The sequence below is a fragment of the Orycteropus afer genome, unplaced genomic scaffold (assembly GCF_000298275.1).
Source record: "Orycteropus afer afer isolate SDZICR_OR568_19922 unplaced genomic scaffold, OryAfe1.0 scaffold00028, whole genome shotgun sequence".
Taxonomy (NCBI): domain Eukaryota; kingdom Metazoa; phylum Chordata; class Mammalia; order Tubulidentata; family Orycteropodidae; genus Orycteropus; species Orycteropus afer.
The window spans coordinates 15447933-15474052 of NW_006921615.1; the positions used below are offsets into that span (position 1 = coordinate 15447933).

The 26120-nt window shown below is 38.9% G+C and overlaps 1 protein-coding gene and 1 non-coding gene across 2 annotated transcripts in view; both read right to left on the minus strand.

Annotated features, from left to right (window-relative positions):
* Positions 1 to 26120, minus strand: part of ITIH2 (inter-alpha-trypsin inhibitor heavy chain 2) — a 51454-nt gene that overhangs the window by 7565 nt on the left and 17769 nt on the right. The window contains 10 exon segments of the mRNA XM_007935475.1: positions 1829 to 1963; positions 4150 to 4319; positions 6284 to 6423; positions 6784 to 6969; positions 8709 to 8890; positions 11664 to 11789; positions 12598 to 12766; positions 15251 to 15367; positions 17848 to 17976; positions 18661 to 18771. Coding sequence (XP_007933666.1) covers positions 1829 to 1963; positions 4150 to 4319; positions 6284 to 6423; positions 6784 to 6969; positions 8709 to 8890; positions 11664 to 11789; positions 12598 to 12766; positions 15251 to 15367; positions 17848 to 17976; positions 18661 to 18771 — 1465 coding nt within the window.
* On the minus strand, positions 7443 to 7549 carry LOC122149510. The gene has a single exon (XR_006163167.1). It is a non-coding gene; the product is annotated as a U6 spliceosomal RNA (small nuclear RNA).

The following is a 26120-nucleotide window of genomic DNA, read 5'->3' on the forward strand; positions in this document are numbered from 1 at the left end:
TATATAAGACCTAAGTCTTATTGGCATAAGACCAAACCAAACCCATTACAATAGAGTTGATTCTGACTCATAGTGACCCTATGTGACAGAATAGAACTGCCCCATAGGGTTTCCAAGCCTGTAATCTTTGTGGGAAGAACTCTGGTAGCCACCTTTAATTGACAGTTAAACTCAGAGTCCTTCATTCTGCTTCATAGCCAGAGGTGATAAGGTAAGAAAGCTGAGGGTTGGTTGTATGAATAATTGTTGTTGTTGGGTGCAGTCCAATCGATTCTGAACTTATAGCAACCCCAAGTGACAGAGATGAAATTACTTTAAATATCCATTCAAAGTCTTTGCTAAATTTTCTCTGTTATAATATGATGTTTGGTGACTGGTGGGTCTACTACAGCCTTCTTGAGAAATAAGTTCTGAGTATTTCTTGGTAGAAGAGTTTATATGCTAGGCAGTCTAGAAATGCTGCCTATTTTTAGGGCCAACATGAGCTAAACTTACATGTAAATTTCAAATAACTAAATAAAACAAAACCCAAGTTAAGATCTGGTGGCATAGTGCCTAAGGCATTTGACTGCTAATCAGAAGGCTGGTGGTTCAAACCCACCAGCCACTCCTTGGAAGGAAGACTGGGCAATCTACTTCTGTAGAGATACTGCCTCGGAAACCCAAGGAGGGGTCGCTTTGAGTCAGATTGACTCGATGGCAGTGAGTTGGGTTTTTCTTTTTTTTTTTTTTGATATGGGGAGAGGGACATGTTCTTACTTTGAATGTTGAAACTTACTACTTTCTAATTAAAAAAAAGAAGAAAGGGAAGAAGCAAACACAACCTTTATACAGACTTTCTCCTTCCTAACTGGGTGTAATCTCTTGGTGAAAGGCAGCAATACTAGGATCTAGGAATGGGAGAGGAGACACTGTTTGTCCCTTTTTCCCCAAGTATCTCCTCTTTCTGTCTAGTTGAGAGGGAAGACACTGGAGAGGTTGACATTGGTGGGCTAAGGAACCTGTAACTGAGCAAGGAAGCCACAGCCATCAAAACTCTCAAGGAAATACGTTTTCCTAGCTTTCAGTTTATCACATCTACTACCCACACTTCCCACTGAAATCACTGGTAGAAAGGCTTATTTAAGACCATGCAAAACCAGGACTTTTTATACACTATTAAAAGCAAGACAAAAATACCATGTAGCTATATAGGAAACATTATTTTTTATCATAAGACATATGATCCCATTCTTTAATAATAATAATAAAAACAAACTTAGTGCCATCCAGTCAATTCTGACTCATAGTGATCCCCTTTGGGTTTCCGAGGCAGTACATTTTTACAGAAGTAGATTGCCCATCTTCCTTCTGTGGAGCAGCTGGTGGGTTTGAATTACCAACTTTCTGGTTAGCAGTCAAATGCTTAGGCACCATGCCACTGGAGCTCCTTCTCTTTAATAACAACATCTGTTTATTGACTATTATGTGCCAGGTCTTTTAAAGAAAGTTTAGTGTTTAACCATCTATGTACATAGATGTCACCATGCCTATTTTCAATATGAAGGAAATGAACTGTGGAAACATTAAGTTAAGTTGTTCAAGTTCACCCAGGTGGTGTAAACTCCAAAGAGATTTCCACTGATGCTGTATTGACCCTCCCCACATGAGCCCTCTCTTCTATTCCAGAAGTTTCTCCTCATGCATTTGGAAATGGAGCTATCTTCTCCAATGGAAGATAATGGTATTTTAAAGGACAGCATAATTTTATAAACGAATATAAATTCTCTGCAGGATTATGATCAGATTGAGATTTGGGATCCAAAAGCAGGGGTCAAAGGTCTTTTACCTCTTATCACATGAGGTGGAGTTGCCTCAAGCACTTGAGCTCCCCTGGCATGCAATGGGATCTCTGGCGTTGGTGAAGGATTGGCCCAAGGTGGGATTGAACCTGAAGCAACTTTGCTGCCATAATACAGAGCACCTGTGTAGAAAAACCACTTTCCATTTATTTCCAGGTTTACATTTCTATGGAAATTGCTTATAATTTCAAGAATCTATTTTAAGCAGCTCCCAGAGGTTCCCAGCTAGGGTGTTCTTCCTCTATTTTTTTTCTAGAGTTCTCACTTTTCTGGCTCCGTGGGGCATCATGCTATGTGGTTCTGCTCCACAGGTCTCATCAGAGTCCAGGACCTGAGTTAGGGCCAGTGGTGGTTGTTATGTGCCGTCGAGTCGGCCCCAACTCCTAGCAACCCCTCCTTGGGTTTCCGAGGCAGTTATCACTACGGAAGTAGGATTGCCCAACCTTCCTTCCGAGGAGTGGCTGGGGCCAGTGGTGGTTGTTGTTGTTGTTGTTTTGCTGTTGAGTCGGCCCCGTGGTAGGAGGAACTAATTCACAGAGGTCTCAGAAGACTCTCTTACCTTCTGGGCAGGCCAGGGGATAATGTCCAGTCCAGCCCTACATTCCTGTCTGCATCTTCTTAGGCCTATCCCTACTTACTCAACATACAACAATCTGAACAATTTAGTTACCCCAACTAATGAGAGATATTTTACATACAAAAAATTCATAACGCTTTCCAATATCTGGACAATCTTCCTGTTTTTGAGAAGCAAATGCCAGTTCCCCAAGGTTTGATCCTCCCCAGATAAATTTAACTGTTGAAGTTTCAGGCTGTCGCAACTGGGAACATTGGAAGTCAGAGTTCCTTGAACTACTGCTGTAAACTGGGCACCTCACTTTAACAAAATAAAAAATGCACAAAATGTAGGTCATTCTCAAGAATATGTTTGAATAGGACCAGTCAGGAAGAAAGAGAGGAAGAAAAATGTTAATAAAGTAGAGGGCTTCTAAACTGTGGTATGTGTACTCCTAGGAGTTCTGGAAGAATATCCACAGGACACAGAGAACATGGATAGTTTTAAGGCAATTTCTAGAGTCTCAGCTCTCAAATATACTCTTTTCTGAAAAAATCATTTCACAGCCATCCTTCTCCTAGTTTACATGGAAAGCATGCCCTTCCCCTACCCCACCTCATCACCCACCCCACCTCTCCACCTAAAGCATCAATTTGGTATAGGTGTAGTGCCAAATAACTGAATGGCTCTAATGACTGGGTAAGAAATCATTTTGAAAGGCAGATCATTTCCAATTCTTTGCTTCCAACAAATTTGGGGTTGGGCCCGAGTTTTTCTTAGCTGATAGATCATTAAAAATAACTTTTGAATGATATTGTTTTGGCATGTAATTTCAGAAAAGTTCAAATAAGTAGCATTGCTGTAACAAAGCTCTTTCCACACCTATCTACTTGTTTATGTCAACAGTGTTTATCAGGACTTGCAATTAAAGAAAAAAAAAAGAATTGATGCTAAATCCTGTTTCAATCTGTCACTTAGAAATGCTCATCCATGGATATGTGACAAAACATTCAGTCACATTTGTCTCAGGAAGAGATGATTTCCAACAAAACTTTACTTCTTATGTATATAGAAATTGATAGTATGTTTGTATTATTTTGATCAAATATCTACTAGTTGTAGTTTTAAAATAACTCAGACCAGAGGAAAATTTTGAACACTCAGAATCTTATGGTCACAAGAAATTCACAAAATTTAAATTTCCATCTGTAAACATATTTTTCTTGCAAAGGAGCAGGGTGATCAATAAAGACTTCCAAACAGAAAAATATCTTACAATATGATTCTATGGGGAAAAGTGGAATGGAAATATAAGTGCAACTAGAAAAATAGAACAATATAAAATTTTCAATAATTAAAATTTGTCCGTGTATTTTTTTTTTAATAGGTGAATATGAACATCAAATTAGGTTTTGGATGCCATGGAGTGCATTTAAAATAGTCCTGTAACAGCTTTATTTTAAAAGATCAATATTTACAGTATGCCAGAAGTTGTATTCTTTACAACTTTTGAACAAGATAATAAATTTTAAATATTGATTTTAAAATGTGTGAGGGGATGCTTAGGTTTTCAAAATTCTTTTGGAAATTTGTTAGCAAAACTGTTTGGAGACCATAGCAATAAACCATCGGCAAAGCAAACTGACAGGGAGACCTAGGGGCATGAGGTGGGAGAGAAGCAGAGGCTCTGGGACTTGACACAGGGCAAGGAAGTCGTCCTGCAGAGTTTCTCTGCCACACTGAATCACTGACCTGAACAGCAAGAATGATCATGCGGGGGAGAGTCTGCCAGCATCCGCTCATCCCCAGAATCATTCTCAATCACCATCGCAGTGAGCGGGGTCACAATATGATGTTCCAGAGACATCTGCAGGATCGTTCTTGTAATTTTCCTTTTGGCAGCAGCTGTGGGAGCCAGGCTTCTGTATCCAGGAAATACAGACATTATACATTATCACTTTATCCAGTGTTCAGCCAGGACCCTGGTGGGCTACAAACGAAGAACTAATTGGCTTTATGTGGCTTAATATTTTATCTAGCAGTGAGGTCCCAATACACTTTTAAAAAAAAAAAAAAAAAACCCAGTATTTAACTTTCATGGTGATTTGCTATATGACCTTAAAAGATACTCAGTGTGCTTCTGGAGAAAGGGGCAGGTATACTTCTCACTTATTTCAAAGCCACAGTTTACAACCTTGTGTAAGGTTTTTGTGGTTGTTAAGTTTCGTGTGTCAACTTGGCTGGGCCTGGTTGAGTGAGTGGGCAGCTGGTGGTAGTTATTCCCCATGATGAGACTGGCAATCAACTCCATGGTGGGACTTACCACAAACAGCTGAGTAGCTGCCTTTGGGATGTGGGCTGCTTTCCATATATAAGAAGCAGCTTTGGCTTCTTACATGGTACGCTTGAACTCTGCATGTAGCCATGTTGTTATTCAGCAGATTGCTATGCTCTGCCCACTTTGGGACTATCAATGGACTTGAATTAATGGCCTTCTGTGTAGTTAGTAACATCAGGACTGTGCCATATTATTTGTTGACCTTGGGCTTGTTAGCCTCAGCAGCCAGAAGCTGCCTGAATGAAGAGATGCCTCTCACTTCAGTGGGCCAGGAGCAAGAGGCAGAGCTGAAGCCCAAGGCTGAGGGGCTGTCCCCCAGACCCTAGAGCCTGGCATTTTGAACTCAGACTTCTAGCCTCCCAAACTGTAAGAGAATAAACTCCTGTTTGTTCAAGCCATCCCACTTATGGTATATTCTTGTCAGAGTGGCACTAGGTAACCAGAACAGTTTTCTTTCTGATATCATGGATTTTCTTTGTGAGTTCAAGTATATGACCACATTTCACTTTTCTAACTTGGTTTAGATGATCCTATATATCTTCCTGAGAAGACAGATGTACTATGATCTAGTAGGTGGGGTGAGGCTGAGGAATGGTAATTTTTATCAACTCTCCCATGTAATTCAGAGCAGGTGATCTAAGAGCCCTACATTACTCTAGCAATATCCTTCTTGGACTGGAGAGTTTAAATGCAGTTCAGCTGAGAAGCCAGAGATGAAATAGGTGACCTTTAGCGAGCTTTCCTTTTGTGATCACCACAGTCCCGAATTTCTCTTTGGATGGTAACCTGTCTTCAAGAGTAATTTCTGATATACACAGGAACATGGATAAATTTCACAGACATCACACTGAGCGAAAGAAGCCAGAAATAAGAGTACAAATTGCATGATTATATGAAGTTCAGTAACAGGCAGAACTAACTGATGGTGGTAGAAGTAGGAATAGTGGTTTCCACTATGGGGAGAGAGGCTGAGTTTTGAGTGGGAACATCTTTATCCCATGCAGTGGCTGGTGGTGAGTTCGAACCCCCGACATTTCAGTTAGCAGCTGAGTATTTCACCACTGTGTCACCAGGGCTCCTCTAAATAAATGGCTTATAATCAGTGGAAAATAACCAGCAGAAAGTATTAATCCAAGTTCTGCTGCTTTTCTTCTTCTTTTCTTTTTTTTAGTAAAATATATATAACAAAAATTTGTCACTATAACAATTTTTTAAGGGTACAATTCAGTGACATTAATTACATTCATCACATTGTACTAGCATCACCCCTATCCATTTCCAAAATTTTTTTCAGTACCCCAACTAGAAACTCAGTACTCCTTCAGCAATAATTCCCTATAACCCCTGTCCTCAACTCCTGGTAACCATTAAAAAACATTTTGTCTCTATGTATTTGCCTCCTCTTCATATTTCATATAAGTGGGATCATGCAATTTTTGTCCTTTCGTTTGCTACCTTTCTTGTTGCAAACCCTTGTTGTATAGTACTTTAAATTTTCAGAGTAAAAACTTCACTTTTGCAAACCTCTATAATGTGGACTCTTCTTACCGCTCAGCTAGAAGTTGGTTGATTGTTAGATAGGCCCACAATTTCTTGGTGAAATCAGGGTCTGCATGCTTGTCTTTTGAAAGAAAGTCCTCCAAGTCATCCATTTGACCCAGGGTTTCCAAGACTAAGTCTGTGCTGGCCTAAGATGGAGGTTAAGTTGAAAGACATCAAGGCAGCAGAATTATAGTTAGGAATTAACACATTTTTTTAGTACCTGTTGTGAGTGAATCAGGTTACTATGCATGTTAAGGGAAATAAATAAACGGAAGTCAAAACCTCTATTGAGGAAATAAGTACATACCTCCAGAGCTGGGGATTGGGCTTGGGATAGAAAAGGTAAAGATTTACAGAATAGTTAGGAAGATGGCATACATATTCTCAGGCCTTTTATTCTATACAAATCATTCTTGGAAAGGAGATTATTCGCCTGTTAGTGTATAAGATGGATTGTATTCAAGAGACCAATTGGTATTTTTAGAAAAACAAAGTAGCAGAAGTACCGAAGTTGCGCTGATAATGCTCTGTACTTGTTCCAATTTAGTAGGGTCAACTTTTCCTGCTACCACAATCTCCGAGCCTCCAAAATAGTTATGAAAACTGTTTTGAGTGACATCCGTTACTGCTGTATGGGGATAGTTGAACTGAACATTTCGGAGCAATGGAGTAGAGACCTGGTTGTAGAATTTCTGCAATTTATAAAAATCAGAAAGATCATTATTTTCATACCACTTTAGGGACCTCTGGTGGTGTAGTGCCTAAGGCATTTGACTGCTACCCAGAAGACTGGCAGTTCAAACCCACTGGCCACTCCTTGGAAGGAAGACTAGAGAATCTACTTTCATAGAGTTATCGCCTCGGAAACCCAAGGAGGGGTCACTGTGAGCCAGAATCGACTGGATGGCAGTGAGTTTGTTTGCTTTTTGTTCATAAGTCTACAGCTCTGAAGTTCTTCAAATGCTTAACAGATCTCTCTTAGATTATTCCCACAGGATCTCTGTGAAAAGTTATGGGACTAGGAGAAATTCTTATAATTATCAGGTGAACAGTTGAGACATGAAGAAGATAAAAATTGTCAAAAGCATTACTCTTATGAAATTGTTATGATGACTATAGGTTTTACAACATTCTTTATATTCACACTTATGACCTCTCACATGTGAAAAATACTGAACACTTCACGAATTTGCCTGTCATCCTTGCTCAGGGGCCATGCTAATCTTCTCTGTATTGTTCTAATTTTAGTATATGTGCTGCCAAAGCAAGCACTCAAGAGTATTACTCTTTTTTTTTTTTTTTCTTCAAACTTTTATTGTGATTTGGGTGTACAAAATTTGGGTTTACAGAGCAATGTCATTTTCCATGCAGCAGCTCATACACATTTTGTCTCATGACATTGACTGCAATTCCCTACAGTATAAGAGCTCAAGAGTGTTACTATTGATTTAAGAGCCCATCTCCCCCCACCCCCATAAGACCAACATGAAAAACTCATGAACACTCATAATAAGAAAAGTCAGTTGGGTTGATATTCTCCAATTTAAAACCTTATCTCTTACCTACCCCCACATTTAAATATGATGCCTGGTAAGGATAGAAAGCAGGGTAAGATATGATCTTCTTCTACATCTTTTTCTTTCTTGTTTAATTTGACTAAATATTATTTTCTTTTATATTTTAGGAAAATTACAGTCATTATTTGATCTGATAGTATACAAAGTTGATATCAAAGATGCTAAGGCACATTAAAGGGAAAATAGGTGGCTGGTGCTCAGGAAGACTAGTTGTTTAGCAGGACTGGACAGCAGCAAGAAGTTTTGATCGTGCCCTGGGAAATTTTGTCCAGGGAATATAGACGTGAGTCACCACTACCTTACTGTTTCTTAGCTCACTGTAGGAAGGGGGTATGTGAACGCCTCTACCTGATTATTGTGACTAAATAGGGCCGAAAATAATGACAAGTTTGAATTTGGCCATCTTCTCTTAAAACTCACTGCTGTCAAGTCAATTACGACTCATAGGGACCCCTCTTTGGGTTTCTGAAATGGTATCACTATGGAAATAGATTGCCCATTCTTCCTTCTGAGGAGTGGTTGGTGCATTTGAATTGCCAGACTTCTGGTTAGCAGTCAAAGGCCTTAGGCACTTTGCCACCAGAGCTCCTTCTTCTTGTTGTTGTTGTTATTTGCCATAGAGTCGCCCTGACTCCTAGCGACCCCTCATTGGGTTTCCGAGGCAGTTATCACTACGGAAGTAGGATTGCCCAACCTTCCTTCTGAGGAGTGGCTGGTGGGTTTGAACCGCCAGCCTCCTGGTTAGCAGTCAAGTGCCTTAGGCACTATATTACTAGTTGGTTGATTTTGAGTAAAGGAAAGAAATAAATTAAAAAAAAAAAAAAAAAAGAACAGAACAGGAAAAAGAAAGTTACCCTGAGCTGGGAAGAAGTGTCCTGGTTTCCATAAATCCTTTGAGCAATTCCACGATTTTCATTGGAGAGTCTCTTCAAAAAATCATAATCAACATCAAATCCTATCCCCAAACTGAACAAGGAGATATTATCTCGCATGTTCTGCTTCACGTTTTTCTGAATTTTTGACAATTTAAGTTCTCCTAAAGTTGATGATAACAGAAAGGAAAGGAATGAGGAAGCAATGGCATAAAGTTTGTGAAAATCCACATAGGGCAGTTCAGAAAAAATTTCAACATTAAAAATGCACTTTGACCTATTAATTTAACTTCTAGATTGATGCACTATACATACTCAAATATGGGCAACTATATATAGCAATGTTGTTGGGAATACTAGTAATATGTCAGAAACAAGTATACACTAATAAGGGGGAATGGTTAAACTAAGATATGCTCAAACAGTGAAATGCTGTGCAGTCATTAAAAAGAACCAGGGAACTTTTTATGTACTTACATTTAAATGATATGATACATTGTAAAAGTGGAAAGACAAGATAAAGATCAGTGTGTGGGGGACGTATATATAAGCATGTGTGTGCCTAAGGCTTTGACTGCTAACCAACCAGAAGGCTGATGGTTCAAACCCACCAGCCACTCCTCGGAAGGAAGGCTGGGCATACTACTTCCATAGTGATAGCGCCTTGGAAATCCAAGGAGGGGTCGCTGTGAGTCGGATCTGACTCCACGGCAGTGAGTTTGGTTTTTTTTGGTGCATGTATATATGTATGGTTTAAAATCAGGAAAGGTGTGCATTGGTGTTGTATCCTTTCACCATACTTGTTCAATCTGTATGCTGAGTAAATAACTTGAGAAACTGGAGTATATGAAGAAGACTGCAGCATCAGGATTGGATGAAGACTGAGATATGCAGATGATACAATCTTCCTTGCTGTAAGTGAAGAGGATTCGAAGCACTTACTGATGAAGATCAAAGACTACAGCCTTCAGTACGGATTACACCACAACATAAAGAAAATAAAAATCCTCACAACTGAACCAATAAGCAACATCATGGTAAAACCAAACTCACTGCAGTTGAGTCATTTTCTGACTCATAGCAACCCCTCCTTGGGTTTTTGGATTGGTATCTCTATGGAAATGGGTCTCCCAATCTTCCTTCCGAAGAGTGGCTGATGGGTTTGAACCACCAGCCTTCTGGTTAGCAGTCAAATGCCTTAGGCACTACACCACCAGAGCTCCCTAACTGAAGTTGTCTATAAATATTCCATTTTACTTGGATCCACAATCAAAATCCATGGAAGCAGCAGTCAAGAAATCAAGCAATGTATTGCATTGGGCAAATCTGCTGCAAAAGACCCCTTTAAAGTGTTAAAAAGCAGATGTCACTTTGAAGACTAAGGTGTGCCTGATCAGGTCACGGTATTTTCAATAGCTTCATATGCATGTGAAAGCTGGACAATGAATAAAGAAGACCAAAGAAGAATTGGTCCATTTGAATTATAGTGTTGGCAAAGAATACTGAATATGGCATAAACTGTCAGAAGAATGAACAAATCTGTCTTGGAAGAAGTACAGCCAGAATGCTCTTTAGAAGCAAGGATGGTGAGACTTCATCTCACATACTTTGTGCATGTTATCAGGAGGGACCAGTCCCCAGAGAAGGATATCATACTTCATAAAGTGAAGGGTCAGTGAAAAAGAGGAAGAATTCAACAAGATAAATTAACACAGTAGCTGCAACAATAGGCTCAAACTTAGCAATGATTATGAAGATAGCATAGGACTGGGTAATGTTTCATTCTGTTATACATAGGGTTGCTGTGAATCAGAATCAATTTGATGTATTTTGCTGTTGTTGTTGTTGTTATGTGCCGTGACTTAGCCACTATGCTACCAGAGCTCCCAATTTGATGTATACACATACATATATATTTGTGTTATATTTTATATATTGTATTTAAATATGCACAAATATATGTATGCATAGAATATCTCTGGAAAGATACACAAAAAATTGTTAACCAATGGCTGCCTCCAGACATAGGAACTGGATAGCTGAGGGACAGAAGTGAGAAAACAGATTTAATTTATACTGTATTTTCTTTTCCACTTTATTATTTTATTTTAAAATTTAATTTAAAAAGTTATTCTATTAGAGGAGGAAAACACTGAACCTACAAATATATAACCACTGATCACTCTAGTCTCACTATTAACAAAATATTTGCCTTAACTCTTTTTAAGTCTCCCATTATCGTTGTCTTTATTGTCTCAGCAACTATTTTTGTCATTCCATCTAGCAATGTGAAGACCTGTGCTAGACATAGTCCTTGTCTACATGACAGATGGCAACACAATCTAGAATTCACTGTTACTTATATTTGTCAGTATAAAGAAATAAATGAAACAAATAAATATAACAATATTTATTAGAGGTAGGGAGATGCTAAAGCCATTTTGTGGATATGAAACATGCTTAACCTAAAGGATGCATCAGAGAAGTTATTTTCCAGTTGCAGTGAAGAACTGAAGAGAGATGTAGAGAACAATGGGAGAGTATGTCATTGTGAAGTCCAGAGTTATGACTAGGAGACCTGGGAAAAGCACCATCTTCATATACTTTAAATTGAGGAATAAATGCCTTTCACTTGTGCGTATCAGCAAGCCTTGTAACATGCTATTAAAATGTCTTCATACTGTGGAGGTGAACTTGGGGCAGTGAAGAGCACCAGGGCAGAATGTGTGAGGGCTGGCTTCAGTGATGAAGGGAAATGGATTAGAGGAGATTGAGGGAATAAGTGCTTCAGAGTCAGAAGAAACCTTTCTGGAAGCACGGGCTTAAAATGTCTTAGAAACTCAGGCAAATACCATTGGGTTTTCCGTTTTAGGCAATCACATTCCCAAGGATCAACAGTAAAAATATTTGTTCCCAGAAAATGAAAATGATACTTACCTACTGTTGGATCTCCATCAGAAACCAAAATTATCAGAGAGACCGAGTTGGGGTCCAACAATCCCAAGTTATTGGCTTCATTCAAAATAAAGATTGCTCGCAGAAGTGCTTCGTTGATGTTTGTGCCTGTTAAAGTAATATCATATGATGTTCGGTTGCATCCTCTTTCTTTCGACAGAAATAATCACATATTGGGTTCATGTTCATCTGTCTATTGATTATGCATGTGCACTTTATTCAGTATCAAAGTCATATGGTTCCTTTCCAAGTGACACAAATTTTGCCCATGCTAGTCAAAATCCCACAATTGAGGAAAATCTTCACTTTGTAGTAAACTGTTCCCTTAGAGATGAAAGCCCTTCAGAATAACAGTCTGTCATTTTATTAAATGGCAAATTTAAGGTTTCTAAGTCACTCTTGCTGATATACTTGGACACTGCTCTGAAGATAGATACATTTTATGCTATAAAAGTAATAGAGAATACTGGTGTCATTTACTGACATACTTTTCTGAGAAAGGTTGGAATGGCTAAAAATGTGGATTTGTACTTGCACCATGAATTTATCATTGTTGTTAGGTACTATTGAATCAGACCCCATAGAACAGACGAGAACTGCCTCATAGAGTTTTCAAGAACTTGATAGAAGCAAATTGCCAAGTATTTTCTCCCATAGAGCATCTGGGTGGTTTAACCATCAACTTTTTGGTTAACAGTTGAGTGCTGTAACCATTGTGTTACCATGGTTCCTTATCATGAATTTAGTATTTGCCTAATAATAAATGTGCTATTTAATAATAAATGTGCTATTTAAAACAGATCATTGCAAACTAGGCAAAGACCCTTGTGGTAGGATATGTTGCTTACTTCTTAAGTGAACTAAGATTTTAACCCTGTGGAAGACTCTTACTCAGCTTTAGGTCAAACTCACTCACCTCCATTAGGCTGGATTTTCTCAATATACTTCTTGGCATCTACAACCTGTGTTTTAGTGGCTGACACCAAATCATTTCTCCAGGTTCGAACGTTATGGTTGAAATCAACCACAGAGAATTGGTCTTCAGCTCTTAGGTCATCCAATATGGTCTTCATGGCTTCCACAGTCTATTTCAAAGGAGAATAAAGAGAGGTCTCATTAAATAAGCTGTAAGCCTGAGAGGAAACTAGGAAGACCAATAATTCATCCTAGTCATTCTTAAAGTACTGATTCAAGCTATAATTCTTTTAGAAAATCTCTTGAAGCCACTTCAGTCAACATGAACTCACCTCTTACTTTTTCTGAACATGTATTTTCTGAATTTTGATACTTAACCTTTTACTGTTCTATGTTGTTATACACAATCACTTTTTTTTTATCCTGCCTTGTTGATATAGAAGAACTAGCAGTGTTTCTATCTAATGTAAATCCATCTACTTGTGAACTACATTGTATTCTCCTTCATCTGCTGGAGGACACCTCTCTAACAATTCTCCTTTGTCTCTTCTACATCTTAAATTTCCTCCTCTATTGGGACATTCCATAAACATTAAACATGCCATTATTTCTCACACTTTTAAACACTTCATTTGAACCGATTCTCCCCATTTCTCAGCTTCTCTTTGCTGTAAAATTCCTTGAACACATTGTCTTTAAATCTTCTCTTTCTCTCCTCTTACTGTTTGCTTTTTCTCAGTTTCCTTTGTTCCCAATATTCTTAATATTGAAATGTGTTAGGGTTCAATCTAGGCTCTTTTCTCTATTTACACTTACTCCTTGGTGTTCTCATATGGTCTCATTGCTTTAAATATCTTCTGTTATAGATTGAATTGTTTTCCCCTAAATATGTGTTTATGTGACTAATTAAGAATTCTCAGTATTATATAATTATCCTTCATTTTGTGATCCTATATATTTTAAGGGAGCTCTGGTAGTATAGTGCCCAAGGCACTTGACTGCTAACCAGAAGGAGGGTGGTTCAAACCCACCAGCCACTCCTCAGAAGGAAGATTGGGCAATCTACTTCCTTCGGTAGTGATGCTGCCTGGGAAACCCAACAAGGGGTTGCTATGAGTCGGGTCTGACTCCACGGCACATAACAACAACAACAACAACAACAATGTTTAACATATTTTTAAATGTACTTATTATGCTTATTTTCATTCTCTAGTCTCCCCATCCCCACCCCATCCAATACTAGAATATAAACTCCATTAGGGTAGGGATGATTTTTTTTTTTGTTTTGTTTTTCCACTGATAAACTAAGTAGGCACTTTATCAGTGGAAAACTGATACATATTAGTTGCTTAATAAGTATTTGTTAAATAAATTAATGAAAGAAGAAAGGAAGAAGTGGATAAAATATTGTATTAGAGCAGTACTTCTCAACTGGGGGCAATTTTGCTCCCTGGGGAGATTTGGAAATGTCTATAGCCAGAATGTTCCTTGGAAGCAAGGATGGTGAGATTTTGTCTCATGTACTTTGTACATGTTATCAGAAGGGATCAGAGTCCTTGGAGAAGTACAGCATGCTTTGTAGAGGGCCAGAGAATAAAAGGCAGACTCTCAATGAGATAGAGTGCACAGTGGCTGCAACAGTGAGCTAAGCATAGCAGCACTTGTGAGGATGACACAGGACCAGGCAGCTTTTTGATATGTCATACACAAAATTTCTATTATTCAGAACCAATTTGACAGCACCAAGTAACAACAACAACATGAGTGGAGAGGTTGCTACTATAATCTAGTGGGTAGAGGCCAGGGATAATGATAAACATCCTACAATGCACAGAACAGCCCCTCACAACTAAGAATTCTCCAGTTTAAAATGCCAGTGATGTCACTATTGAGAAATTTTGTATTGAAGCATAAGTACAAGTGCATAGGATCTAGATCTTTTAGTTCTTCTGGATTCCTTACAGATCCTAGAATAGTAGCAGACACTTGGATGGTCAAAATGGTTGTTAATTGAGTGAATAGTTGGTTGTTTTACTGGATGGTTGGATGGATTGATGGATAAATTAAGAAATTTCTCTGTTGTTTGGAATTGCATCTATACCATTTAACATTTTGAATAAGCTTATATTGAATTCTGAATGAAACTAAAACTTTGGGGAATATGAAAGAATTGGCAAACGTGAAACAAGATAGCCACCCTCAAGAAATTATAGTATAACCAGAAAAGATATGGATATAACAATGAACAACTTCCTTGTCAATAATGGCATGATATTAAAGTAAACATTATGCAAAAGCACAGAAAGGATGTGGAACCGAAGAGTGATCAGAGTGAGAAATCATTACACAGAGAAATCTTCAAAGAGGTAAGTTTTGAGATAGTTTTTCAAGAAAATGGTGTACATAGAATGAAAAAGAGGGAAAAGAGAAGGAGAAGCAGAGAAGAAAAAAATGAGGATGGGAAATTTAGAAGGGATGACTAGAAGATTGATGTGTACATCCTATTAACATACAGAAATCTAAAAACTATACAATCTTTGTAACCAGTAACTGAGTTATATGCCTAGAAATAAAGGATCGAATGGTTGCATTGTAGTGAGGGTATCAAAAAAGGTAGGAAATTCTACACACCACTGCAAACAAGGGGTTCTTACTTGTTTCATTTTAACTCCCCACATGGAGCCACTGACATCAATGACAAAGAGAATGTTTTTGGGAATTGGTTCCAGGTTGTCGGGAGCAAAGAAGTGGACAAAATATCCATTAAATACCTGCAAAATAGAATAGATTTGTGAGTCAAATCATTATCAATACTTAGAAAGGAAAGACTAGAGTCCTCAATAAAAATTTACTACATGTACTTATTTTCTCTGGGCAAATGCACATTTTTTTTCCCTATAATTACTGAGAAATAATTCTGAATGCCCACATTAAGCTATCTATTTTAGGATTTAATATACACATTTTTTGGGGTTAGTTTTTCAGACAACAGATATTTTCCAGCTTAGAAACTGGTGATGCTTCCAAAGCTTATTTGTAAATTGGTAATTTGTGAAAAAATTTCTAGGGAACTGATGTTAATCATGGTAGTCAAGTTCCTTGGCCAGTCCTCAACAAGTGCTATGGAATTCCAAACCTCCCTTCTCGGATGGACTTCCAGTGACAGCAGTACAAGATGGTAACCACCCGGGCTCAGAGAATTTATGAAAACCTCATATGAAACCTTAAAATAGAATGTGAACCTAAATACCCAGAAGCACTCCCCATTATAAGATTTGATGTGAATGGAGTTAATAGTTCTAATGGAGTGGTGGGCCAAAGAGCCATATCAGTGGTAGCAAAATGGCAGAATTCATATAGCATCAAAGTTGTTCTGCAAGAGCTTTGGTGCCTAATGATGTCTAAAGAAAACATGAAACTCCCTCAACAACCTGAAGGATAGTGTTATGGCAATTAATCAGAAAGGAAAACCACAGGCTCTCTCTCCGCCCCAATTAGATTTAAGCAAACTTCATTTTTCACAATAATAAATTTTCTATATATGTCTTGTAGTCCTCAAAGTATTGGAAAGGCAGCTTCCATTCAATGGCAATTTATCTTAAGATACTTTTTTGTTTTGTCCTTTTAAAATACATAAGTTGTGAAATAACAACCCCCTCACCCCCACCCCCCACTCCCCAAAAAACTCTCATCTACTGAATGATGGAAATAGGAGCTTCCTTACAAATGTCTGCCAGGTGGCTCCCATGGCATGATGTAGGATTCTGCAGTGGGTAGAACCAAGACGTGTGGTGAAAGATGGGAGATGATGAGGGCTTCAGGATTCTTTAGTGAAAATCTGAGACTGGGAACCTGGGGTGAGGAGTGGAATGGACACTAGGCTGGATTGGGTTGGAAAATGGTAGACTGAAGTGAGCAATGGTGAGCAGGGCGCATTGGGGTCAAAAAGATGAGAACTGAGATGTACTTCTTTCTTTCCTTTTTCCTTCCTGCTTTTCCCCATTCCTTTACTGTGAGGGTTCAAGTCTTCTCAGCAGTTTAAACTCCCAGGGTATTCCACTTCGCTCTACTTCACTCCACCCAGTGTTGCTGAGAGTTCCACTTCAAGGCATTATGCTAAATAACTGTGAATCAAGCATCCCTGCTCTTGTAAGGCACAAAGACCACTGGAAGATGCAGAAAACAAACAGGCAATCAAGGCACAGTGTGTGAAGTGTGATGATCAGAAAATAAAAGGCTCTGAGAGAGCCCAGTGGGGTACATCTCACTCAGATGGGAGAGGCTTTCCATGAAAATAGCATCTAAGCTGGGGCCTGAGGATGGATTTGGAGTTAGCCAGCCAGCATGAGAGTTGGAATAAGGGTGGGGGATAAAGGTGGGGAGGAGACTTCCAGACAGCAAAGACTCAGCTGTGAGAGGACATGGCATAGATGAAACTCTATAAGAAGTTCAGCATGACACAGCCATGCAATTCAAGGTGGAGGATATGCCAAGAAATTAGGGTGGGGAAATAGTAGGGCAGATCATGAAGGTACTTTATGTGCCCTTCTAGGTAGTTTGTATTTTGACTGAAGTTGATGGAAACCAATCCTAGCTAAATCTCCAATCATCCTCTTTGTTTTCTACTGCAGGCTTTTTCAATTGGCTCACCTAATTCTCTTTCCACTGCCCTTTGGTTGCTTCTATCCAAGACATCACAATGTCCAGTTCAGGGTACGAGAAGTGGGCTCTAAGATGTTCATCTGTCTACCTGTTCCTGGTGGAGTTAGAGCTTTTTTGAAACTCTCTAAGGAGTCTTACTCTACCACAATAGAAATAGAGACATATGTCTAAGACATGAGAAAAGGAGAAATTTCACAATACACATCGATGCTGAAATTCACCACTAGCACCAGATCTTTCTCTGAGCTTTGATTGTGCCTTCCTCTCAGCCTATAATCTCTATTTTCTTTGATAGTCTAATTGCAAAGGCCTTGGGAAGTTATCCAAATTTCCCTTTCTGAACTTTCTATTTTCTTCATGTGAGGTTAAGAACTACACTTCTGAGACCAGGGCATGAAACCTATTTATCTTTCATTTATTTTTTATTTTCTTGATATGATATTGCTTAGGGACCCTTAGAGACATATTTCAATCCCTTCTCTGCAACTTGCCTTGGCAGCTGGAACCTATCCAGAGGTTAGATAATTTGTTCAACAAGAAACAATTCTTTGACATCAGCTTGGGAGTTCTAGAATCTGTTTTCACTCACCTCAAGTTTGCCAGCTTTCTCTTCTCTATTCACATCGTACAAAATCACCAGGTCTCCTTCCACTGCAGTCTCAGAGCAGTTGGAGCATTTCCTTTGCTGTGCTACTGTGGGCTTGAAGGAGACATGTGCCTGGAAAGAACATTGATGTCATAGCTTGATCTTGGCTCCAGTCCCTCTCCAGGTGAGAGTTGACAGCTGCACCATCTTGTGCACAGAAGTGAAGTGTTGCCCAATGAACATTCAGCATCCCATCACTATCAGTAGGCCCATTAGGAAGAAACAGTACATTTTTATACAAAAGTATCTGCCAGCTTGTGGTGCTACTTTGCCAGGTTGTCAGGCCTTTCTTCCTTTCTTTTAAAAATAGTTTCAAAGGATTTCCTCCCTCTCTGATGGTAGAAATGGAACAGCATGAGGAAGAGTTTGTGAGGGGTTCACAGAAGTGTTTTACTGGTTCATAGTTGGTTATTCTTGGCCATTAAGGCAGAGAGAAGCAAGCTGAACCTCTCTCTTTAAATGAAAATGCAACACATATTACATGAATGCTGTCAAGCTGTCTTTTGGCTACTGGTCAAGTAGATGACCTGGGGAGATGACACTCCAAAAGAGACAGTCACTGGTCAAAATGAAATGAGACAACCACGAATTTTGTATGTTCTGTGGAAGATCCTAGACTAAGCTCAGGGATCACTGTTCCTTCATGATAGTACCCTTAGTTCAAGACTTGACCACTTTTCTTCTCTCAGAGCAGAGAACAGACCCCATGAACTACTAGCCACTTAGACATTTTGCAACCTGCAATGCTCATTTTACCTTCTGGTTTCCTTTAGATATGACTGGAACACCATCAAAATGACCTTCAAATGTATCTGGAACATGAAGAAATCTCATTCCCTGAGGTTCAATAATCCATACATCCACCTAGAGATGGGAAGGAAAATTAAAGCATCAAAAATCTTTCTATGCTTTTTTAAGTAGAAAGCACTATTACTAATGTGTCATCTGATGCTTTTAATGTCTTCAGACTTTCTCAAAGATTACCCAGCATGGTTCTATAATCACTCTTCAGGTTCTTTAAGTTCCTTGAGATGTAATTCATTTGGTCATGGAAGCTAACCCCTCTGGCAACTCAGTACTGTCTTTTTTATTAATTGCCTCATTCCTTTGGGATTTAATTTCTCCTCTTCATTCTATTCTATTCTTTTTATTTAGAAGAACATTCATGTTATTGGGTGTGAGGGAGAAATAGGAGAAGCAGAGGCATTGTTAAATTGTTCTGCATTTCTCTGTAGATATGTTAAATCCTGTGCTTTTTATTCTTTTCTGTCTAAACTGAAAAATCCTTTGGATGATCATTGGCTAAATCATTTTCTGCCAAGTGCTCACTGTATTCTTAACTACTATACTAAGCACTTCCCATGTATTAAATAATTTAACCTTAACCTGTATTATTACTATTTCTTGATTTACAGATGAAGAAAGAGAGAGGTTAAGTGATCTAGTTAAGAAGTAGCAGAATCAGGCTTCAAAACCAAGTCTGGGTGACCCTGATGCTTGGACCCTAATACTTTGTAAACTGCTTCTTGGTTCTGAACAGCCTCAGCTCAGTCTTTTCAATTTATGAGTTACCATTTCCACATGGTTCTTTAGGCCCCATGCCATAGTGTTCTATTCATGTTTTCATGAGATCCTCTTCTATCTTTTGTATATACTCATTGTATTGTGAACCTATCAGACAGTGGTCTGTACACACATTGGTTTCCTTACATGCTTCTTCCTCACTAGGATTATTTACAAAGGAAATGAACAATCTCTTTGGAAGTCCCTGGCTTTGGAATCATACCTACCTTTTTTTCTGGTTTTTTTTTTTCCAATTTTGTAAAATCTTGGCACTTGTCTGAGCTGAGCCAACATTTTCTTCCTTGGGTATTACAAATTCTAGTATGCCATGTGAACTTAATTTGCCTCTGAGATCCCTGTTATCTTTAAAAGATTAAACAGTTCTTCATGTTGGCAAGAACTAAGTCTATGTAGAATCAGGTGGATCATCTTGGTAGAGTCTGATGCAGCCACTGCTGATAGATAATTGAACAGCTCTTGGAGGAAAAGAAGGAGAAGCATGGGAGTTGCAGCACTGGGACCTTTGCTTTCACTCTTCTACAAGATCCTATCAATGAGTGAACATAGGGTATTCAGGAAACAGTTTGTTTTCTTCACAAGAGGAAGAAAGTGGAAGGAGGACTTTTCCCAGTCTTGTGCTCAGTTTGAAGCAGCATAAAAAACCAGTTGCTACTGAAAGGATTCCAATTCATTTGTGTTAGAGTAGAATGATGTTCCATAATGTTTTCAATGACTGGTGTTTTGGGAACTAGATTGCTAGGCCTTTCTTCCTGGGAGACTCTGGGTTGAATCAAACCTCTGACATTTTGGTTAGCAGTCAAGAATGTTAACTATATGCACCACCCAGGGACTCCTGCTGCAGACATAAATCAAACCTAAACCCACTGCCATTGAGTCAATTCTGACTCATAGCAAACCCATGTGACAGAACAGGATGACTTCATATAGTTTCCTAGGCTGTCATCTTTATGTGAGCAGATCTCCAGGTCCTTTACCCATATAGCAACTGGTGGGCTTGAACCACCATGGTTAAGCAGCTGAGTGCTTAACCAATGCACCACCAGGGCTCCTATGCAGACATCTTCTCACTGCCATTGAGTCAGATCCAAGTCATAGTGACCCCTCCTTGGGTTCCCAGGCAGTATCACTATGGAAATAGATTGCCCAACCTTCCTTCTGAGAAGTGGCTGGTGGGTTTGAACCACCAGCTTCTGGTTGGCAGTCAAATGCCTTAGGCATTAAGCTACCAGAGCTCATTCCTATGCAGACATAGTCATTAAAAATTATGATAGGACCTGCTGGGACATTGAGCCCTGGGGGAGTTTTGCCTGAGAGTCTGGAGCTGGTTCTGCTTTATTCTGAGATGTTGGGACTGGCTCATGGTGTCTTTGAGTCAATCACTGTATTTATCGGTCTTTCTGTAAGGTATACAAGTTTGAAGGAAAAAACACACCCACACACAGACAACTTGCTGAAATTTGATACATAAAGGGAATTAAAAATAAAATCTTATTCTCCTTGATTCCTGTGAGGGAAATGTATTTCAATTTAGTGACCCTTCTGATGGGGATTAAAGGACCGTGTCAATGATGGCCTAGTGATGGAATTCTTGTCTTCCATGCGGAAGAACCAGTTTGATTCCCAGTCAGTGCCCCTTATACACAGCTATCACATGTCTATCAGTGGAGGCTTAAGTGTTGCTATGATGCTGACCAGGTTTCGCATAGCTTGCAGTCTAAGATGGACTAAAAGAAAGACCTAGCAATTTATTCTCCAAAATCTGTCACTGAAAATGCTGTGGATCACAGAGGTCTGATACATAACTGATCATGAAGTTGGTATAAGACTGGGCAGCATTTTGTTCTATTGTGTATGGGGCTGGGGTGAGTCAGGAGCCAACTTGACAGTAGCTAACAACAAAATGTTCTGGTGAATAACATCTGATCTTTTCTGGAATAAAGGGCAAGGAAAAGGTCGATAACTTTATGCTTTCTCTCCAATTTATCTCTGGATAAGATTAATCTTTCAAAATGGATAAAATTCGTAGAATATTAGAGCTGGAAAGCATTTTAAAGATCATGCAGTCCAACCATCTTACTTCACAGATGAAAAAGTGAAAGTCAGAGTGAGAAATTACCCAGATCTCGTAGCTCATTTGTGCCAACTTTGGACCTCAACTCACTGCCGTCAAGTCAGATGTGACTCACAGAGACCCCTCCTTGGGTTTCCTAGGCACTGCCACTATGGAAGTTGATTGCCCAATCTTCCTTCCAAGGAGTGGCTGGTGGGTTTAAACCACCAGCCTAACTTTGGACCAGAACTCAGGAAATATGCCTCTTTGCCTAATTCTCTTTCTAATATACTAAACCCTGCCTGTTCTATTTGAAAGAAAAGGAATTCCTAAGAACATGCTCTCATGCTCAATTAGGAGTGAATAAGAATGTAAGAAAAGCAAGAAACATTTGTTTGTATGCTACATGATGTGTGTGATAAAAATCACTATCTTCATGAACTCAAACTTAAATTCTTGGATTTATGGCAGATAATATAATTTTAAATATAGTCAGACCTAGGTTCAAATCATAATTTTTTTTCTCAGCTCTGTGATCTTAGGTAAGTTATTTAACTCTAAGCCCGAGTTTCCACATCTATAAATTAGAGATAATGATGATCTCATAAATGTTGACAAGGATCAAAAGTTGGCAGTTTGAACCCAGCTGCTCCACAGGAGAAAGATGAGGCAGTCTACTTCCCTAAAGATTTACAGCCTTAAAACCCTATGGGGCAGTTCCAGTCCATGTTATAAGGTCTCTATGCGTTGTTTCTAATTTCTCAACTCAAGAGCATAGGGTTTTGGCTTTTGCTTCACTTTCCCAATCTGTCAGATGCTGTTGTTGTTAGGTGCTGTTGAATCATCTCTGACTCATAGTGACCCTATGTATAACAGAACAAAAAACTGCCTGGTCCTGTGCCAGCCCCATGATCCTTGCTATATCTGAGCCCATCTTGTAGCCACTGTGTCAATCCATCTTGCTAAGGGCCTTCCCCTTTTTCATTGATTCTCCACTTTATCAAGCATGATATCCTTCTGCAGGGAATGGTCCGTTCTTACAGCATGACCAAAGTAGGTGTGATGAAGTCTGGCCATTCTGCGTCCAAGGAACATTCTGGCTGCCCTTCTTCCAGGACAGATTTATTAGTTCTTTTAACAGTCCATGGTACTTTGAGTATTCTTTGCCAACACCACAGCTCAAAAGCATCAACTCTTCTTTGGTCTTCCTTATTCATTGTCCAGCTCTCACATGCATATGAGGCGATTGAAAATACCATGGCTTGTGTCAGGTGCACCTTCTTCAAGGAGACATCTTTGCTCTTCAGCACTTGAAACAGGTCTTTTGCTGCAGATCTGCCCAATGCTATATGTCGTCTGATATCTTGACTGCTTCTTCCATTGGTGTTGATTATAGAACCAAGTAATATGAAGTTTTTGACAACTTCAGTCTTTTCTCCATTTATCGTGATGCTGATTATTGGTCCAGTTGTGAGGACTTTTGTTTTCTCTATATTGAGGTGTAATCCATACTGCAGACTTTAATCTTCATCAGTAAGTGCTTCTAGTTATCCTCACTTTCAGCAAGCAAAGTTGTGTTGTCAGTGTATTGCAGGTTATTGATGAGTCTTCCTTCAATTCTGATGCCACATTCTTCTTCATATAGTCCAGCTTCTCAGATTGTCTGCTCAGCATACATATTGAGTAAATAACGAAAGGATAGAACTTTGATGTACTCCCTTCTTGATTTTAAACTGTGCAGTGTCCCCTTGTTCTGTTCAAACAACAGCCTCTTGGTCCATGTACAAGTTCCTCATGAGTACAATTAAGTGTTCTGGAATTCCCATTCTTCTCAATGTTATCCATAATTGGTTGTGATCCACATAATTGAAAGCTTTTGTATAGTCATTAACACAAGTAAACAAGTGTTCTTTGCTTTCCACTAAGATCCATGGGACATCAGCGACAATATCTCTCGTTCCACATCCTCTTCTGAATCCAGCTTGCATTTCTGGAAGTTCTCTGTCAATATACTGCTGCAACTGTTTTTGAATTATCTTCAGCAAGACTTTACTTACGTGCAATATTAATGATATTGTTCGATAATTTCCACATTCTGTGGGATCACCTTTCTTCAGAATGGGTACAAATATGGATCTCTTCCAGTAAGTTGGCCAGGTAGCTGTTTTCCAAATCTCTTGGCATAGCCTAGTAAGTATCTCCAGTATGGCATCCGTTTGTAGGAACATCTCAATGGGTATACCATCAATTCCTGGAGCCTTGTTCTTCTCCATTTCCTTCAGTGCAGCTTCAACTTCTTCCTTCAGTACCATTGGTTCTTGATCATATGCCATCTCCTTAAATGGATGAACATCAACAAATTCATCTTGGTACAGTGACTCTGTGTATTCTTTCTATCTTCTTTTGATGTTTCCTGCAACATTCAATATTTTGCCCATAGAATCTTTCAACATTGCAACACCAAGCTTAAATTTTTTCTTCAGTTCTTTCAGGTGACTAATTTAGCATTAATTGAGCTTCCAGTACTCACCACATATTTACCTTAGTTTATCTCACGTATATCGAGAAATGCTAAGCGTGTTCTTCTCTTTTGGCTTTCCAACTCCATGTCTTTGCACATTTCATTATAATAATTGACTTTGTCTTCTCTAACTGCTCTTTGAAATCTTCTGTTCAGCTCTTTTATCTTGTCATTTCTTCCATTTGCTTTAGCTACTCTTCATTCAAGGGCAAATTTCAGAGTCTCTTCTGACATCCATTTTGGTCTTTTCTTCCTTCCCTGTCTTTTTAATGATGTTTTGCTTTCTTCATGGATGATGTTCTTAATGTCATCCTACAACTGTTCTGGTTTTCAGTCATTGGTGTTCAGAGCATCAAATCTGTTCTTTAAATGGTCTCTAAATTCAGGAGGAATATTATCAAGGTCATATTTTGGCTCTCATGCACTTGTTTTAATTATCTTCAACTTCAACTTGAATTTGCATATGAGCAGTTGATGGTCTGTTCCACAATCCAATCCTGGCCTTGTTTTGGCTGAAGATATTGAGCTTTTCTATCACCTCTTGCTACAGATGTAGTTGATTTCATTCCTGTGTACTCCATCTGGTGAAGTCCACATGTATGGCTGCCATTTGTATTATTCAATAAAGGTATTTGCAATGAATAAGTCGTTGGTCTTACAAAATTCTATCATGTGATATACAGCGTTATTTCTATCACCAAAGCCAAATTTTCCAACTACCGGTGATTCTTCTTTGTTTCCAACTTTTGGATTCCAGTCACTAGTGATAATCAGCACGTCTTGATTGCATGTTTGGTCATTTTCAAACTTCAGAAGTTGGTAAAAATCTTCAATTTCCTCATCTTTGGGTTTAGTGGTTGGTGCCTAAATTTGAATAATAGTAGTATTTACTGGTCTTCCTTGTAGGCTTATGGATATTTTCCTATCACTGACAGCATTGTACTTCAGTATAGATCTTGAAATATTCTTTGTGATGATGAATGCCATGCCATTCCTCTTCAATTTGTCATTCCCAGCATAATGGAGCATATGGTTGTCTGATTCAAAATGGCCAGAACTGATCCATTTCAGCTCACTAATGCCTAGCATATCAATCTTTATGAATTCCATTTCATTTTTGACAACTTCCAGTTTTCCTAGATTCATACTTTGTGCATTCCATGTTCCGATCATTAATGGATATTTGCAGCTATTTCTTTTCATTTTGAGTTATACCACATCAGCAAATGGAGGTCCTGAAAACTCTACTTTATCCATATCATTAAGATAGGCTCCACTCTGATGAGGCAGCTCTTTCCTAGTTGTATTTTGAGTGCCTTCTGACTTGAGGGTCTCATCTTCTGGTACTGTATCAGACAATGTTTCAGGGCCCGTCATAAAGGTTTCCAGTAATATATCAAACAGTGTTTCACTGCTATTCATAAGGTTTTCACTGGCCAATTCTTTAGGAAGTGGATGGCCTCTTCCTTTTTCCAAGTATGTCTCAGTCTGGAAGCTCCACTGAAACCCATCCACCATGGGCAACCCTGCTGGCATTTGAAACACCAGTGGCACAGCCTCCAGCCTCACAGCAACATGCAAGCCACCACAGTATGACAAACTGACAGGCAAGTTTGTCTCCCTTAGCTGTTCTAAACCACTCCCACTTCTGCCGCCTCCTGTCTAGGGGTTCTCATCTGTCAAATAGGAGAAATATATTGGACTGTGAGCTTTCCTAGGTTTTTTCTGGCTCTGCTCTGCCTCATATAATTGAACACACAAAGTGTTCATATGATATCACAAAGATTCCAACAAAGGAAAATAGTATTCCAGATTTTAAAGTGAGAGATGAAGGTTATAGCAAAGATGAGCTCAGGTTCATAGCCAATGCAATTGCCCAAAGGCCTTATTCTTTCGAAGTGATTGATAATATTTGGGTGTGATGTAGGGAATAAATGGGATGAAGGGGGAAGGTGACTAATTTAGCATTAATTGAGCTTCTAGTACTCACCACATATTGACCTTAGTTTATCTTACGTATACTTAGGTAAGTATATTATAATAATTTTTTTTTTTTTTTTT